Source organism: Typopeltis vanoorti, chromosome 1 (assembly GCF_054136105.1).
Source record: "Typopeltis vanoorti isolate ZY-2024b chromosome 1, IOZ_Tvanoo_1.0, whole genome shotgun sequence".
NCBI classification, from domain to species: domain Eukaryota; kingdom Metazoa; phylum Arthropoda; class Arachnida; order Uropygi; family Thelyphonidae; genus Typopeltis; species Typopeltis vanoorti.
Window position 1 is genome coordinate 162,903,607 of NC_143549.1, and position 15,164 is coordinate 162,918,770.

The following is a 15,164-nucleotide window of genomic DNA, read 5'->3' on the forward strand; positions in this document are numbered from 1 at the left end:
AAACATTTATTCATTTTACTTTGGTATAGTGCAGTGGCATGTAGTTCGTATATTGTACATATGTTTTCCTGATGATGACCTCAATACAGAGGTAAAAACTTCGATTGTTACTTGCTTAATGTTAAGTAAAGTAACAATCACAGTAAAAAAAACACATTATTCTAATATGTGTTGTGTCTCCATAAATTCCTCACTATGAATGCTCTGTAACCTTAAAAGAAAGAATTTCTTTCTGCTTGATTAACAGATGATGCATGATGTATTTTATTAATCAGGAAGAAGGAAAGGATGATGCCTGAAAAATGCTGACTCATAAAAATGATTGTACTTAGTTGTAATAGAGACATCATTTAGCAATGTTCTGATAAATTTCTTCAAAATCTTTTAACTATATTGAGTGAGAAGAGGAATAACCTAAGATGGCAGCTGAAAAGATGATAGCTTTAAGCAGGTGGTACAAAGGTATTACCTGCTCAAGTGGGATTCTCTAACACAGATGCCTGCATTCACATCACCAATTCTCTGAAGGATGGTAATTTATGACAAGATCCAACTGCTACTACTACTACTACCACTGTTTGACCAGGCAGAACCTCTGCCAAAACTTAAAGATACAACCATGGCTGGGGGGGTAACAGCTAGATAATCCAGAAAGTATGTTCCAAAGAGTGAACATGGAACTTTTTAAGCACTTCAGACAAGCAGGGTGATGGTCTCATACCTGGTGATGAAATTCACCTGCTACCTAAAGACATTCACACACATAGTAAGATTCAAACCTACAGCTTGTTGATTGGAGAGCAGGTATGCTATCCACTCAAATCAACCAGGCCAGCTATGCTGTAATATTACTGGATTTTGCAGTAGTCTTTAACAGAACAGATGGATAATAAACTGACACATCTAAAGGAGAAGAGGAGACAGCTGAGATAAATAGAGCAAATGCAGCAAGTAGGGAAATACAACACATAAGGCACTGTCTTAGGTTACAGTTATTTAATTTTTATATTAACAATACATATTGATAGTAGTCTGAAGAGGATTTACAACTGGTTTCTTATGATGCAAAGTACCAAAGAGTAATAAGGAATGACTCTGGGATAAATTACATGTAGGCAAAGGGGAACAGATGTTGGTTCAATGTTATGAAAGATAGAGTTTCTATTTTGGAACAAAGAGACTTGTGTTTCACATGATCAAGATTTTTCTATTTTTTATTTTTTTTTTTTGGGGGGGGGGGGTTGCTAAACACTCATTAACTTTTATTATTATTATGTAACACCTCCAGAGAGTCCAATGACTCATCGAGGGAGGACACTCTACAACTCTGTCCCCACTGCTCAATCCACCAACCACCATCATCGACACCAGTGCCATCTACCGCCCATCATCAATCACTAGTATTTTCACAATCACAAACATCCATGCCCACGGCAGGATTCGAACCTGCAGCCTTTTGGCTGGAGAGCAGATACGCTGACCACTCTGCCAACCAGGCCAGGTGGCCTGGTTGGTGGCCTAAAAATTTATTATTATAATTTTTTCACTTTTTAACCATGTTTATTTTGAAATTTTAATCTGTTATAATTAAAAAAAAACTGTATATAGTTTTTTGTATGTTATTGAAAATTCAGAATCTACAAATACAGCAATACTCCATGCATAATGCAGTTTCAAACAATGCAGGTTTTTACTATAGTACAGTTTATAATTAGTGTAAAATGCATTACAGTATTGTAATTTCATCAGAAAGGAAATTATACTGCCTTCCTTTTTGTATTAAAATTTTTAAAAATTATGGAGACAACAACCAGATTATAGTAAAACTTCAGTTTAACATAAACCAAAATAATCACAAACGTTTTGACCTTCACATCATCTGAAGTATATACATATATTCAAAGAAACAAACTATGCTAAAATACACATAGTATGCTAAAGTCACATTAATTTAGTCAATTGTTAACACTATTGGCCTGATCACTGGTGGGTAAAAAATCTTACATCAAAGCTAGATTCCTGTTATCTGTTTGACAAATTTAAGTTCAGCTTACACTTATCTCCTGCTCAAATGGCAATCAAGCTTTCTATTTCCTCACAAAGGTTACTGTATACAATTTTTGCTTCTGCTCTTTTATACTTTCACCATTAGTCTTATATTGGTTTCATTAGATGGAGTCATACCTGCCTGTGTGGGTCATAGTTTCTGTATCATCATGTGTTAGCTAACCAATCTGTCATATCACCAAAAATAATGCTGCTCACTTGGCATTAGTTTTCTCCTACAACTTTTGTACTGAAGACCAAGGCAAATTACCTCTGGCTATGAAACTCCCCTGATCCTTTGCCAGAAAGTCATCACAAAAATCCTCATTATTCTAGATATCAGTAAGTCTCTGGTCCAGATGGTATCCCATCTGTATTCCAGAATTAATTGTCATCCTATACAGCCTATCCAAGCTGTCCTGTACTTGCAATGGCATCAGGTTTATATCGATTGAGAAGAATAGGGATTGTATTTGCAATAATAAAATTATTTTTTATTCTTGTATGTGTCTAAAAATCATCATTATGTCGAAAGTGCCACTAAAAACCTCATTATCCATCTGTACAACTCCTAACAGTATATAAATCCCAATAACATACCTTAGAATATTGTTCTTGCATTTGTGGTGGTGTGCTAAAAATCTCCGTTGGAATGTTTAATGCTATCCACTCTTAAGTGGATGACACTTTCTCATTTACAGATTCCCTTCAATCACTTTCTCAAAGATTTCTCTGTTTCTGCATTATGTTTTTCTATAAGTATTTTGAAGGACAGACATGGGTTACAGTGAATTATCTATTACTATCCTCCAAACATGTAAAAATACAAGCATCTGCTAGTCAATATCCATACACAGTTCAACTTCAAACTTAGTGAATCAACATCTCAATCTCCTCTCTCATTCCATCTACTGTTTTTCTTTGAGGCACCCAAGGGAAGTGTTATCTCCAGGCATTTAAGAAACAAAATGAAAAACTTTCTTTGTTCCCTTTAACCACTTGCTCACATATGCCACTGTTAAGTTATTGCAACCTCTTTGTGATGATTGCATATAAACCGAAAGTACTTAGCTGAAGATGATGTACTCTTTTCTGGTGCTTTGGTACATAATCTACACATAAGAAATCTACTTAAATTCTGCTCAATTTTTATACAGCTTGTATGAAACTAAATTAAAATATAACTATAAACATTAAAGAAATTAATATCTTGTAGAAATTTAAAATCTTTAGCTATATCTCAAAAAACATAGGCCTCTATAACTGACAATGTGTGTGTGTTAGCATTTATGGCCATGAGATGGTGGCAGTCTGTCATATACACTATCCCCTCTAGAACATAAAAAAAAAAAAAAAAAACCTGATTCATTGATAGCTTGGGCTCACTATCAGTGAAGACTGAGGAATGGAAATTAGTTGTCATCAAAAGTTAATCAGGACTAAAGAAAGACAGTGTTATATCTGCCTGAATGTATAAGGTCTTGGCAGATTGGCAAAAGTGGTAAAATAACTGCACTCATTAAAATAATGAGGGCAGTTGATTAAAATAAGGTAAACAGCAAGTGCGTATGAATAATACTCATCCTTTATATAACCACAAAGAGTGTGACTTATGCTGAGCCAAACAAGAACAACTCCCTCTATGTAAACATTGTATAGATTGGACTACCAAAGTTTAATTTTATACTGAATCTGATATAGTTTGTTGTTGTACTCACTATGCAACGATTACCTCTGAGTAAACTAATTTTTGTCTTATAATATGTCTGTAATCCACGATGTCCTCTGCAAGGTATTTTAGGGAAGAACTGATCCCAAACCATGTTGGAATCAAGGGAAACTTGATTCCAACATGGCCTGGGATGCGAGTGGGACACCATACTCCTCAAAGCCTATTAAGAACTTAATGAGCCAGTGTAAAATGCACTTTTGGTAGCATTTCCTTTATATATATTGTATTATATTGAGAAAGTAGTGAGGGACCGTATACAACATTTGGCAGATGAGGGTAATGTTATCTGTGAGAGTCAACATGGATTTGTGAAAGGGTGCTCTTGTTTTAGCAATATGCTAGCCTTTTATAATAAAGTTACAAGAACATTAGATGGGGAAAGGCATATACTGCAATTTTCTTAGACTTAGCAAAGGTATTTCACAGGGTGCCACATGATAAGCTGATATTTAAGTTGCAGCACATGGGTCTGGATGTCAGATTAGTCAACTGAATTCAGGATTGGCTGTCTGATAGGTATCAGAGAGTTGTGTATGGTGGAGCAGTTTCAAGGAGACAGAGGGTTACAAGTGGGGTCCCACAGGGCTCGGTACTAGGACCTATATTGTTTAACTTTTTTTTCAATGACATTGCCAGTGGATTGCAAGGGGATATTCAGTTGTTTGCGGATGATGCAAAGCTGGGAAGGATTATTAGTAATAGTGCAGATGTGATAGCCCTGCAAGAGGATTTGAATAAGCTAGATAGATGGGCAAATGAATGGGGGTTTCAGTTTAATGCAGCAAAATGTAAGGTCTTGAGGTTTGGGAAACATCGATGGGATGCAGCATACTCTATGGGAGGAGTTATGCTGGAGGAAGTAGGGGAGACAAGAGATTGATGGTTGATAGAAACCTGAAGTTTAGGGGACATATTGCAAAGGTGGTGAAGGTAACACAGAGGATTGCTGCAATTATGAGAAGGACACTGACCTGCAGAGATAAGAGGGTTATCATTCTGTTGTATAAGTCTGTGATCAGACCACACTTGGACTATTGTTCTCAGATTTGTTCTCCAGGATTTGAAGGGGATAAATTAACTGTGGAAAAGATACAAAGACGGATGACAAAGATGGTTTCAGGACTGTACAAGGATAGTTACGAGGATCAGCTGAGGGAATGTGGACTGCAGAGTTTGGTGGATAGAAGGAGAGGTGATATGATTGAGAATTTTAAACTGTTGAGAGGTGGTTACAGGGTTGAGACACTGGGGAGTTCTTTCGCTTGGTTGAACAGCGGGAAGGAGTGATGACAAAAGGCCATCCTGGAAGTTACGAAAGGAAACTGTGAGCAAGAGGGTGAGGAGTGGTTTCTTTGCGTGGAGGGTGGTTGAACCGTGGAATGCATTGCTTGATGGAGTGGTGAGAGCGAGAACGGTCAATGAGCTTAAGGAGTGGTATGATAGACTTTGTGTTTCTTAGGGGGGGGACCTCCCCTCGATGAGTCTTGACAGACTTTATGTTCTTAGGAAGGACCTCCCACGATGAGTCTTTTGACTCCATGGAGGCCTGAATAATAATAATAATAATATACACAGGGTGTTTCAAAAAGAATGTCACATTTTGAAAATTGTATATCTCTGCAACTACGAACCACAAATGAAGGCACATTGAGCATTTATAATTGTAGTGAGTGAAACTTTAGGCCTTACTTCATACTTGATAATTTATTTTGTAACTGTACCACATTTTCATTAATGTCTATAAATGAGATATGCTTCCAAATGTTGAGAGTATTCATGTAATTTTAACTGGGACTTGGAACTTTGACAAAGCAGGGCCATATGTGGAATTGTATTTGATTACTATAAACTAGCTGAATGAAACACTGCCTTGGTATGGAGTAAAGCGAGTAGAGAGAGAGAAAAGTAGAGAGAAAAATCAGAACTCCACCATGGAGTTCTGATTTTTCTATCCTTGTGTAAACGTAGGGTCTATTGCACGTTTGTAATATTATGCTATTATTAACTTTATGTTCTATTTACTCTATTATTGCACTTTTACTCTTTACCTAAAATTACTATGGATTATCTAATTTCTAATACCTTGGGAACCTTGGAAAATTTATTTAATGTTACGACTGCATCACCAAGATTCCCCTTTATAGGTATTAAATATAATTAAGATTACCTGCAGAATCTCTCTAGATCTATCTCAAGCTTTATTGACAGTTGTGGCTATTCTTAGAAACAGTGCATTGGATTAAGGCTCAGTGAATACACATTTTTTAACATAACATATTTATTAAACTACAATGCAATTATACAGTATCTTAAATGAATTGGCTCTTTCTAAAAATCTAAAGCTAAGAATTATAATATCTCAATAATTGTACACACATTAAGACATGCATCAATACTATCATACAAAAATCGTTGTTCTCATCCCAATACTAATATGTTCATGCAATATATATTTCAATTAACAAGTTTCTTGCATCTAAAGTATACAAATTAATCTTCTGCTTTTCAGTCCAGAACAAACAATCACAATTAAACTCTGTAAATGTCCCATGGACTATCAGTCTATCTTCCGTAATGTTAGACAAACACAAAATTTTATTCACAGTTCTTCTCTGATGCATATATATATTAACTGGTTCCACTGACTGCTTTTCCGTCCTGGGCCTCAACATTTGTGCAGGCTTCTTTCCTTTAGCAGCGTTGTATCGTGGAGGACTCCAGCTGCTTGAGGCATATTACACCGATGCTTTCTAGGTCAGCTGATGGCTTTCGACGTCCGATGCACATCAGACGATGACTATCTTATTGGCAAGGCATGCTGGTCCAACTTCTCTTTCCTTTCGATGCCTCATGGCACTCACTGCTTCTCTCCGGACTTCTAATGGACCGTTGTCCGCGATGATGGATCGAGACACTATGAGAGGAGACTCCCTTATTGATTCACCTCCGATGATTTCTTATACTTCTCATGGGTCCCTGGATTAAGGGTTGAGAAGCCCTAATATTCACGAGCAAAAGGGGATGTGACCTTCAAAGTTGTCGATTACTTCCATTTCCCACAGAACACACAAAAACAATTTTATTTACCAAACATGGGACATCCTTAGATGTTCGCCGCCTTTTGTTACACTGTCCTTGAGATTTGCATTTGGTTAAGCTCGAACACAATTGAAAGCACTTTACATTGTACAAACAAAGTTTCTAAGCTATTTCTTTTAAATCGGAACCACATCAAATGCAGGGCAGCCTTCTAAGGCACTAAACTTGAAATATACATTTTAACATTCATACAGTTTCAACATATACTTGCATGGTTTTTTCAATCACAAAATTATTACAACTACAGTGTCAATATATAACTTATATACAAAATTCATAACAAAATTTACAATCACAGTGTTAAATTGCAATATTCTTCTTTATACAATATTCATGACCTCTGTAAAAGTTGATGCAAAGTTAAGAAAAAAAATTTCTGCTGTATCAAATTTAACACTTGCACACAACCTCACTACATGTCATGTCTGTCTGGCTGAATCAATGTTTTCTTCAAGATTTCCACTGAATCTCCAAGGTTTGGTTCCTGTTCTCAAACTCTTATTTTTCTTGAATAATGTTTGTGTATTTCAGTCTACAGTTCACATCTGAGAGTTGCTCAACTTCTATTCACTTTAAAACTTTCTTATATGTTCTTTTCAATATGAAATTCAATTTTATCCTGCTCAAGACTAAATGGTGATCACTTTCAATTTCTCTTTACACTCTGGCGTCCTGCACCAGGGAGAAAACATTACTATCAACAATAACATAGTCAATGAGACTTTTCATATTACTTGCCTCTTCTCTCCATGTGAATTTGAGCACATTTTTATGTTGGAACATTGTGCTAGTAATAACCAGTCCGTGTCCTGAGCAGAAATCCAACAGGTATACATATATGCCATTATTATGAACGCTCATTTCTCCAAATTTTTCGAAAACATTTTTGTATGTCTGACAATCATTTCCTACTCTGCTATTTAGATCCCTGACCAGATTCAACCTTTCCTTTTTCAATGTGTCAGTTAGGTTCTCTAAATCCTCAAAAAATTCCTCCACTTCTACCTTAGTAGAACCTTCTGTGGGACCATAGGCACAAATAAGTCTCATTGTCAGGCTTCCCCATTCTGATATTTGTCTATATCACTCTACTTGAGACTGCCTGCCATTCAAGAAGATTAGCCTCATACAGCAATCCCTCGATGAATGCACCCCCCCCCCCAGTTAGTGTGTTTTCAATTAGTGCGTCATTTTTTTTCGATACCCAAATTAGATTAGTGCGCCTATATACATCTTAAAAATAAATGTTACAGATTTTAAAAATTTTTGATCTATACATTTTTTATGGCTAACTATTTAAAAAATCACTCACCAGGATGAAATAATTTAGTTACTGATTTGAAACATTTTACAAAGTTATTTTTTAATGGCATACTACACTATGTTCCAAATTTACTGCCAAAATTTATGTTGTCTGCTTTACATAGCATTTTGCTGATCATATCACGTGCAATTGTTTTCCTTACTTTTTTATTTTAAATTATTTTCTTAACCTTTAATCCTGAGTAATAGAATTAGTGGGCAAAAAATAGAAGTGTGAAAATGATTAGAAAAGTAATCTCATTGGAAGAAAAACGTGGAATAATAAAGAAAAATGAACAAGGTATGCCAAAAGCAAAGATAGGACAAGAACACAAAAATGGTGAATCAATTGCTGCATACAAAGCGAAAGGTAAGGCTGCTTCAAGTTCATCATGGATGCACTCAAAATCAAAGTATTGCAATGATTGGATTAGAGAGAGAGATTTTTTTTTACATGGATCGAAGATTGTAGCCAAAAACGGATCCTGCTAAACACTGGCCTTATTAAATCAAAAGCATTGTCTCTTTGTAACCTGGAAAGAAAGGGCTATCAGTGATGGAAAAGAAGAATTCCATGTTAGTGCTGGGTGATTTGAAAAAAGAGAAATAGCCTACATAATGTTCTAATCACAGGAGAAGCTACAAGTGCAGATAAGGAGATATCCAGAGATTTTGAAGAAATTGTGATCAACAAATATTTAATGTCGATGAAACCGGCCTTTTTTTGGAAGCGAATGCCTTCCAAGACTTTTCTAGCCAAATCAGAGAAATCTCAGCCTGGTTATAAAGTCGCAAAGTTGAATGAAATTACTGCCAGCAATATGCAAGCCGTTTGGAAGAACATTCTTCCACACTGTGCAAATGATTTCAGAGGCTTTTCAAATGAATCTAAGTTAATTAACTCTCATTCTGAGAAGTTGCATGATTCAGACCTGCTAAATTTAGATACACAGCGGGAAGATCTTGAAGAATATGAAGAAAATTTAATCAATGACAAGCCCAAAGAGGTTTTACAGAAACAATTTGAAAATAGTTTTCGTACAATTGCAGTTTTTAAGCAGCAATGCTTAGAAACTGACCCTGGTGAACAGAGAACCAATAAAATATGCCGAAGAGGCAATAGGTTCATACCGTCAGTTGTATGATAAAAAGAAACAGAATGCCTGCCAAACTACCTTAGCTCGATTCTTTCTTTTTTTTTTTTTTTCAATCATTTCTTTTGTTAAGAACCAGAATAATAAATTTATATTCTGAATATGTTTTATTGTCTTTTGGCTTCATGGTTTTCCTTTAACTAGCCCTGAGACATACCCTAATTCTTTTATAAAAAAAAAATTAAGGGTCAAAAAAGAAATCTGAGAAACGAATACATTTTCCCATAGGTTATTATATTCGATTAGTGTGTTTTTGATTAATGCACCTGCTTTAAAGAACGCATTAGGTGCACTAATCGAGGGATTGCCGTATTGAATACTATGGCTACTCCTTTTCCTTGTCATTGCCCAAATATAATATTTTGTATTTATTGCTGAGAAAGATCTCATCAAGGTACTGGAGAGGATGTAGATAATTGCATCCAAAGATGGGTAGATAGAACACTATACTTTTATATAAAGGACAGCATGGCTCTGATAAACACAGACATTGTTTTATCAACCTGCTCACACTCCATAACAGAATAAAAGCAGAACTGAATAAGGGAAATGAAATACCACAACTCACATGGATCTTGTCAAGGCATTTAAAAGGATTCTGCATATAAGAATGTTATACACTCTCAGAGGGACAGGTATGAAAAATTATATGACAGATGAGTAGCTGAACCACAGGGTTCTGGTACAAGGTGACTGTTTTTTTTTTGTTTTTTTTTAAATCTTAATTGGAGATAGTTGCAAAGTTGATATCCAGAGGTTCAGTAGGAATTTGATCAAGATATATTTGTGAAAGGATCTCCTCAAATATACAAGTGCAGAATTTTCAGAGCATGAGGAATTGGGATGGAAAATAGGGAGTAAAATACAATATCTTCCATGATAATCAGATTAAATGCCTATAAAAACAAAGTACAATTTAATAAGGTTAAATGTTCCTACCTGACAACTAAACCATACGAACAGGGCTTTTAACCTTCTTATTATATCCAGAACTAACAGAAGAAAATTTCTGTAGTCCTAAAAATTAAACAAAATAACAGTGTATATATCACAATGGTAGAAAATAATTTCACTATACTTCAGTCTAGACATATGAAAAGCTCTCACTATTTATGAAGTTTTTGAGAACCAGTTTATAAGAATCAAGATTATTATCTGAAGTACATACAGATATCCTTGAACGTATCCTTACTGAAGGAGAGAATTAATTCTAGTAGCACTATGATAAGCTATAGCACAACCAAATAAATTAGAGTAGCTTGACATCCCATGAAAAAAAAAAAAAAAAAAAAAAAAAAAAAAAAAAAAAAAAAAACATGCATAGCTATACTCAGAGACTAAAAGTCATGCGAAATTGTGATTCAGATTATTCTGAATCAGCAAGACAGCATTATTTAAACTGGAAAAGCATGTTAATGCCTACAAGGGGCACCAGTGTGATCACTATAAATCTACTCAACCAATTATATGATAAAGGAATAGAAAGGCTTATGAGTTGGCAGTTCTTGTCAATTTATTTGATGGTATTAATTCACAATGCATAACAATAAAATATGTGGTACAGCTGACTACATCACAAGAGTTAGAAGAGTAAATTGCATGAGATTTAAATGAATGAATAACGTTTTAAAGGAGATGTGCATAAATGTGATATTATGATAAGAGTGGTAATGATAAGGCTCAGAAGTAGCATAAAGAATAGGAGAGTGACAGCCAGTAAATGAACAATATTTATTTTACTATTTGTTGATATTTCTTGTATTATAAACAGCATCTTCAGAGCACAAAAACTGTTTGTCACAGTTTACGAACAGCAACAATTTTTTTTAACAGTGGAATCAATTAAAAAAAATATAGTGATGGACAACACAATGAATTTTAGTACTAATTGGTGCCATCTATTGTTGGATAGAAAGAATGAATTCTATCCAACAATTGTTGGATAGAATTCTCTCTTTAATTAAATGTTGAAAGTTTTTCCACTTGCCATGTCGTGAAGATATATCATGTGCAAACTGTTTGCTTACACTTGGATAAAGGATTAAACCAAGAGTATAATTTCTTGGCGTCTTTAATTTATGGTATAACCAAGTGGGAAAACTTTCAACATCTAATTAATACTCTCTCTCTCTATTCAACAATAGATAGCACCAATCAGGACTAAAGTTCCTTGTGTTGTCTGTTACAGTTTGCCCTCATAGTGCAAAATTGAGGAACTCGGCTGGGAAAAGCTTCCACATCCTCTGCATTCTCCTGATTTTGCACCTTCAGATTACCACTTATTCTGAAGATTGCAACATTTCATTAATGAAAAACAATAATGTATGTTAGAGGCACTGAAATTGAGCCTACACGACTTCTCTGCTTCTGAACCTCATGAATTCTATAGAAATGACATTATTAAGCTTTCATAACATTGGAAGAACTTGAATCAATATCACAATATTGATTCAAGTAGAAAATATATACTTGGTTAACCAAGAATCTAATTTCTTGACATCTTTAATTTATAGTATAACCAAGTGCAAAAGCTTTCAACATCTAATTAACACACTCTCTTTATCCAACAATAGATGGCACCAATTAGGACTACAGTTCCTTGTGTTGTCCGATGCTTTGAGCTCAAAAAAGACAACAATGCCGCTAACACTGCAAAAAAAACGTGCAAGAAGTGTATGGTGATAATGTTTTGAATGTGCGAAATGCCAGTGACAGTTCCAAAACTTTTTACAAGAGGACTTTAGCTTAAAAGACTTTCCTCGCTCTGGGTACCCTGTCTCTCTCAATAATGATATGCTGAAAGTTGCTACTGCAAAAAATGCCAATGCAATTGTTGAAGATTTAGCAAAAGATTTTAATTCTTCATCATTGACCAACCATCACCATTTGCAAGAACTTGGAATAGTGTCTAAGCTTCAAAAGTGGTCTCCTCATGAACTGATGATTTCACATAAATTGCATTACTATCCCATAATGTATCCCACAATTGCCTTAGCATCCCATAAAGCACACATCCTTTTGGGTGTGCATAAGTGAGTTAACTCTCACTACAGAATATAATTTCCTGGTGTCTTTAATTTAAAGATTATATTTTGATTCTAGCATTTAAACAGAAACAGTCTGGATAATTATAAAATTGATATGCGAATTTCAAATGGCAAGTTTTAATTTTTAAAGCATCATTATATCATTAATAATTCATGTTCAGAGGAAACAACAATATACATTGTGAAATGAGTACCCTCATAACTTAACTGCAGTAAAATTCCATCATCAAATTCCTGCCATGTACCCTCAAGGGGTATACAGGATATGATAGTACTACGTGAAAAATTTACGATATTACTAACTTTCTATCTACAATTTTCCACCAAATCAGCCTGTTACTTGTTAAAACTCCAACATTATCAGCTCTTATATTTCTCTCGTCTAAGGCACTTTGTACTGTATCAATCCACCTATATCTTGGTCTTCCTCTGGGTCGTTTTCCTGCCAACCTGGCAGAGAACACTTGTTTGGCTAATCTTTCCTCACCCATTCTGTTTAAGTGACCATACCACCTGAGGTTAGCTCTGCTAACTCATTCCTGAATGCTGACAATGTCAAGTTCTTTCCTAATATCATATTGCCATTGATGCCATCTGTTCATGTCTCTAATCTTTGGTCAAGTGTTTTACTTCTGACCCACCTCTCAGATCCACAAGTTAAAACTGGTTTGAACACTGTCATGTATACAGCTACTTTAGTGTTCCGACTAATTTCTCTCTTATTCCATATGAATTTACTTAATCGACTCCCTACCATACCAGCTTCGTTCATCTGTTGTCTATTTCCCTATAAAATTTACCATCTTCACTAAAAATCGTACCTAAACAGCTGAAATGTTTTACTTGTTCCACAGGTTCTCCACTGACAACACAGTTGACATTTTCAAAGATTCTGCTATTTTCATTGTCTTTGTCTTTTTATTGCTGACCTTCATACCATATCTATTACAACAGTTATTCAATTTAGTCAGGAAATCTTGCAGACTTGTAGTGGATTTATTTAGAAGTATAACATCATCTGCATACAGCAAAGAGCTGACATTAACATTCTCCAATTTTGATATAAGGTTTAATACTACTTTCCTTCATAATATGATCCATATAGATAATAAATAACAGAGCGGATAATGTGCATCCTTGTCTCACACCAGATTTAACATTAAACCATCTTCCTGTACTTCCTTCAATTCTAACTGCAGACTTACAACTCAAATAAAGACTAAGTATTGCTTGATATAATGCCCCATTGACACCATATAACTGCAGCGTATTGAACAGCTTCTCTCTTGGCACCTTGTCATATGCCTTTTCTAAATCGACAAAACTTAAATACAGATCTTTGTTGTATTCCCATGCTTTCTCGACTATTTGTCGTAAAGTGAAGATCTGATCCTGACAGCCTCTATTTAGCCTGAATCCGGCTTGTTTTTCACCAAGCTTTTCTTCCACAATTCTTCTCAACCGTTTCTTGTATACTTGCATAGATCTTGCCAGGAACACTCAGTAGGGAAATACCTCTGTAATTCTCACATTCAGTTTTATTTCCTTTTTTTATATATGGGTACTATGAGAGCTCTACTCCAATCATCGGGAATTTGTCCCTCTGTCTAGGCTTTCTGAACTATGCAGTGCAGCCACTGTAAGACTTTTATACCACTATACTTCAGCATTTCTGGTCGAATATCATCTACTCCTGCTGCCTTTCCACATTTCAAGCCTTTGATGGCTTTTTCTACTTCAAGTATGGATATGTATTCCTGACTGCATGCCTGGTCAGTGTTTTTTACCACTGTGCTATCACTGCTTGTTTTGTTTAGCAATTTTTCAAAGTAATTACTCCATACTTCAAGGATATCTTTTTCTTCCGTTTTTCATGTCACCTTTATCATCTCTAAGTCCTTTAACAGCACTCTTTCCTCCATTTCTAAGCTTCTTCAACAACCTCCAGAATATGTTACCACCTTCTTGATATTTATTTTCTATGTTCTTGCCAAAGTCCTCCCATGACTTTTGTTTAGCCAGTTTTACACAGTGTTTAGCTTTCTTACATTTGTCTCTGTATTCTCTAAGAGCACAAGCGGAGTTATTTTCCAGTAACTTTTGATATGCTGTCTTCTTTTCCTTCACTGCCTCTTTGACTTCCTGTGTCCACCATGGAGTTCTGATTTTTCTATCCTTGCAGACAACCTCACCACATACCTCTCTGGCTGAATCAATCAGGGTTTTCTTCAAGACTTGCCACTGAATCTTCAGGGTTTGGTTCCTGTTCTCAAACTCAATTCAATTTTATCCTGCTCAAGACTAAATAGTGATCACTTCCAATTTCAAATCCTCTGTACACTCTGGTGTCCTGCACCAGGGAGAAAACATCACTATTAACAATAACATAGTCAATGAGTTCCTTGCACAAATTCTCTCCATGTGAATTTGTGCACATTTTTATGTTGGAACATGGTGTTAGTAATAACTAATCCATGTCCTGAGCAGAAATCCAACGAGTATTTGCCATTATTATTAGCTTTGATCTTTTCTCCAAATTTTCCCAAAACATTTTTGAATGTCTGACAATCATTTCCTACTCTGCAATTTAGATCCCCAACAAGGGCCAACTTTTCCTTTTTCATTGTGTCGGTTGCTTTCTCTAGAGCCTGAAAAAATTCCTCCACTTCTACCTTAGTAGAACCTTCTGTGAGACCATAGGCACAAATAAGTCTCATTGTCCAGTTCCCCATTCTGATATTTGCTCACATCACTCTTCTTGAGACTGCCTGCCATTCAAGAAGA

The 15,164-nt window shown here is 35.4% G+C and overlaps 1 protein-coding gene across 7 annotated transcripts in view; it reads right to left on the reverse strand.

Annotated features, from left to right (window-relative positions):
- Window positions 1-15,164, reverse strand: part of LOC150110591 (kinesin-like protein KIF14) — a 716,770-nt gene that overhangs the window by 90,740 nt on the left and 610,866 nt on the right. For 6 of the 7 annotated variants that reach the window (XM_090399877.1, XM_090399854.1, XM_090399845.1 and 3 more), the window contains one exon: window positions 10,273-10,350. In XM_090399877.1, the coding sequence (XP_090256003.1) occupies window positions 10,273-10,350 (78 nt within the window). Of the gene's footprint in view, window positions 1-6,908; window positions 7,042-10,272; window positions 10,351-15,164 lie in introns of those variants that run through there. The other variant, XM_090399885.1, reaches the window with a different exon arrangement.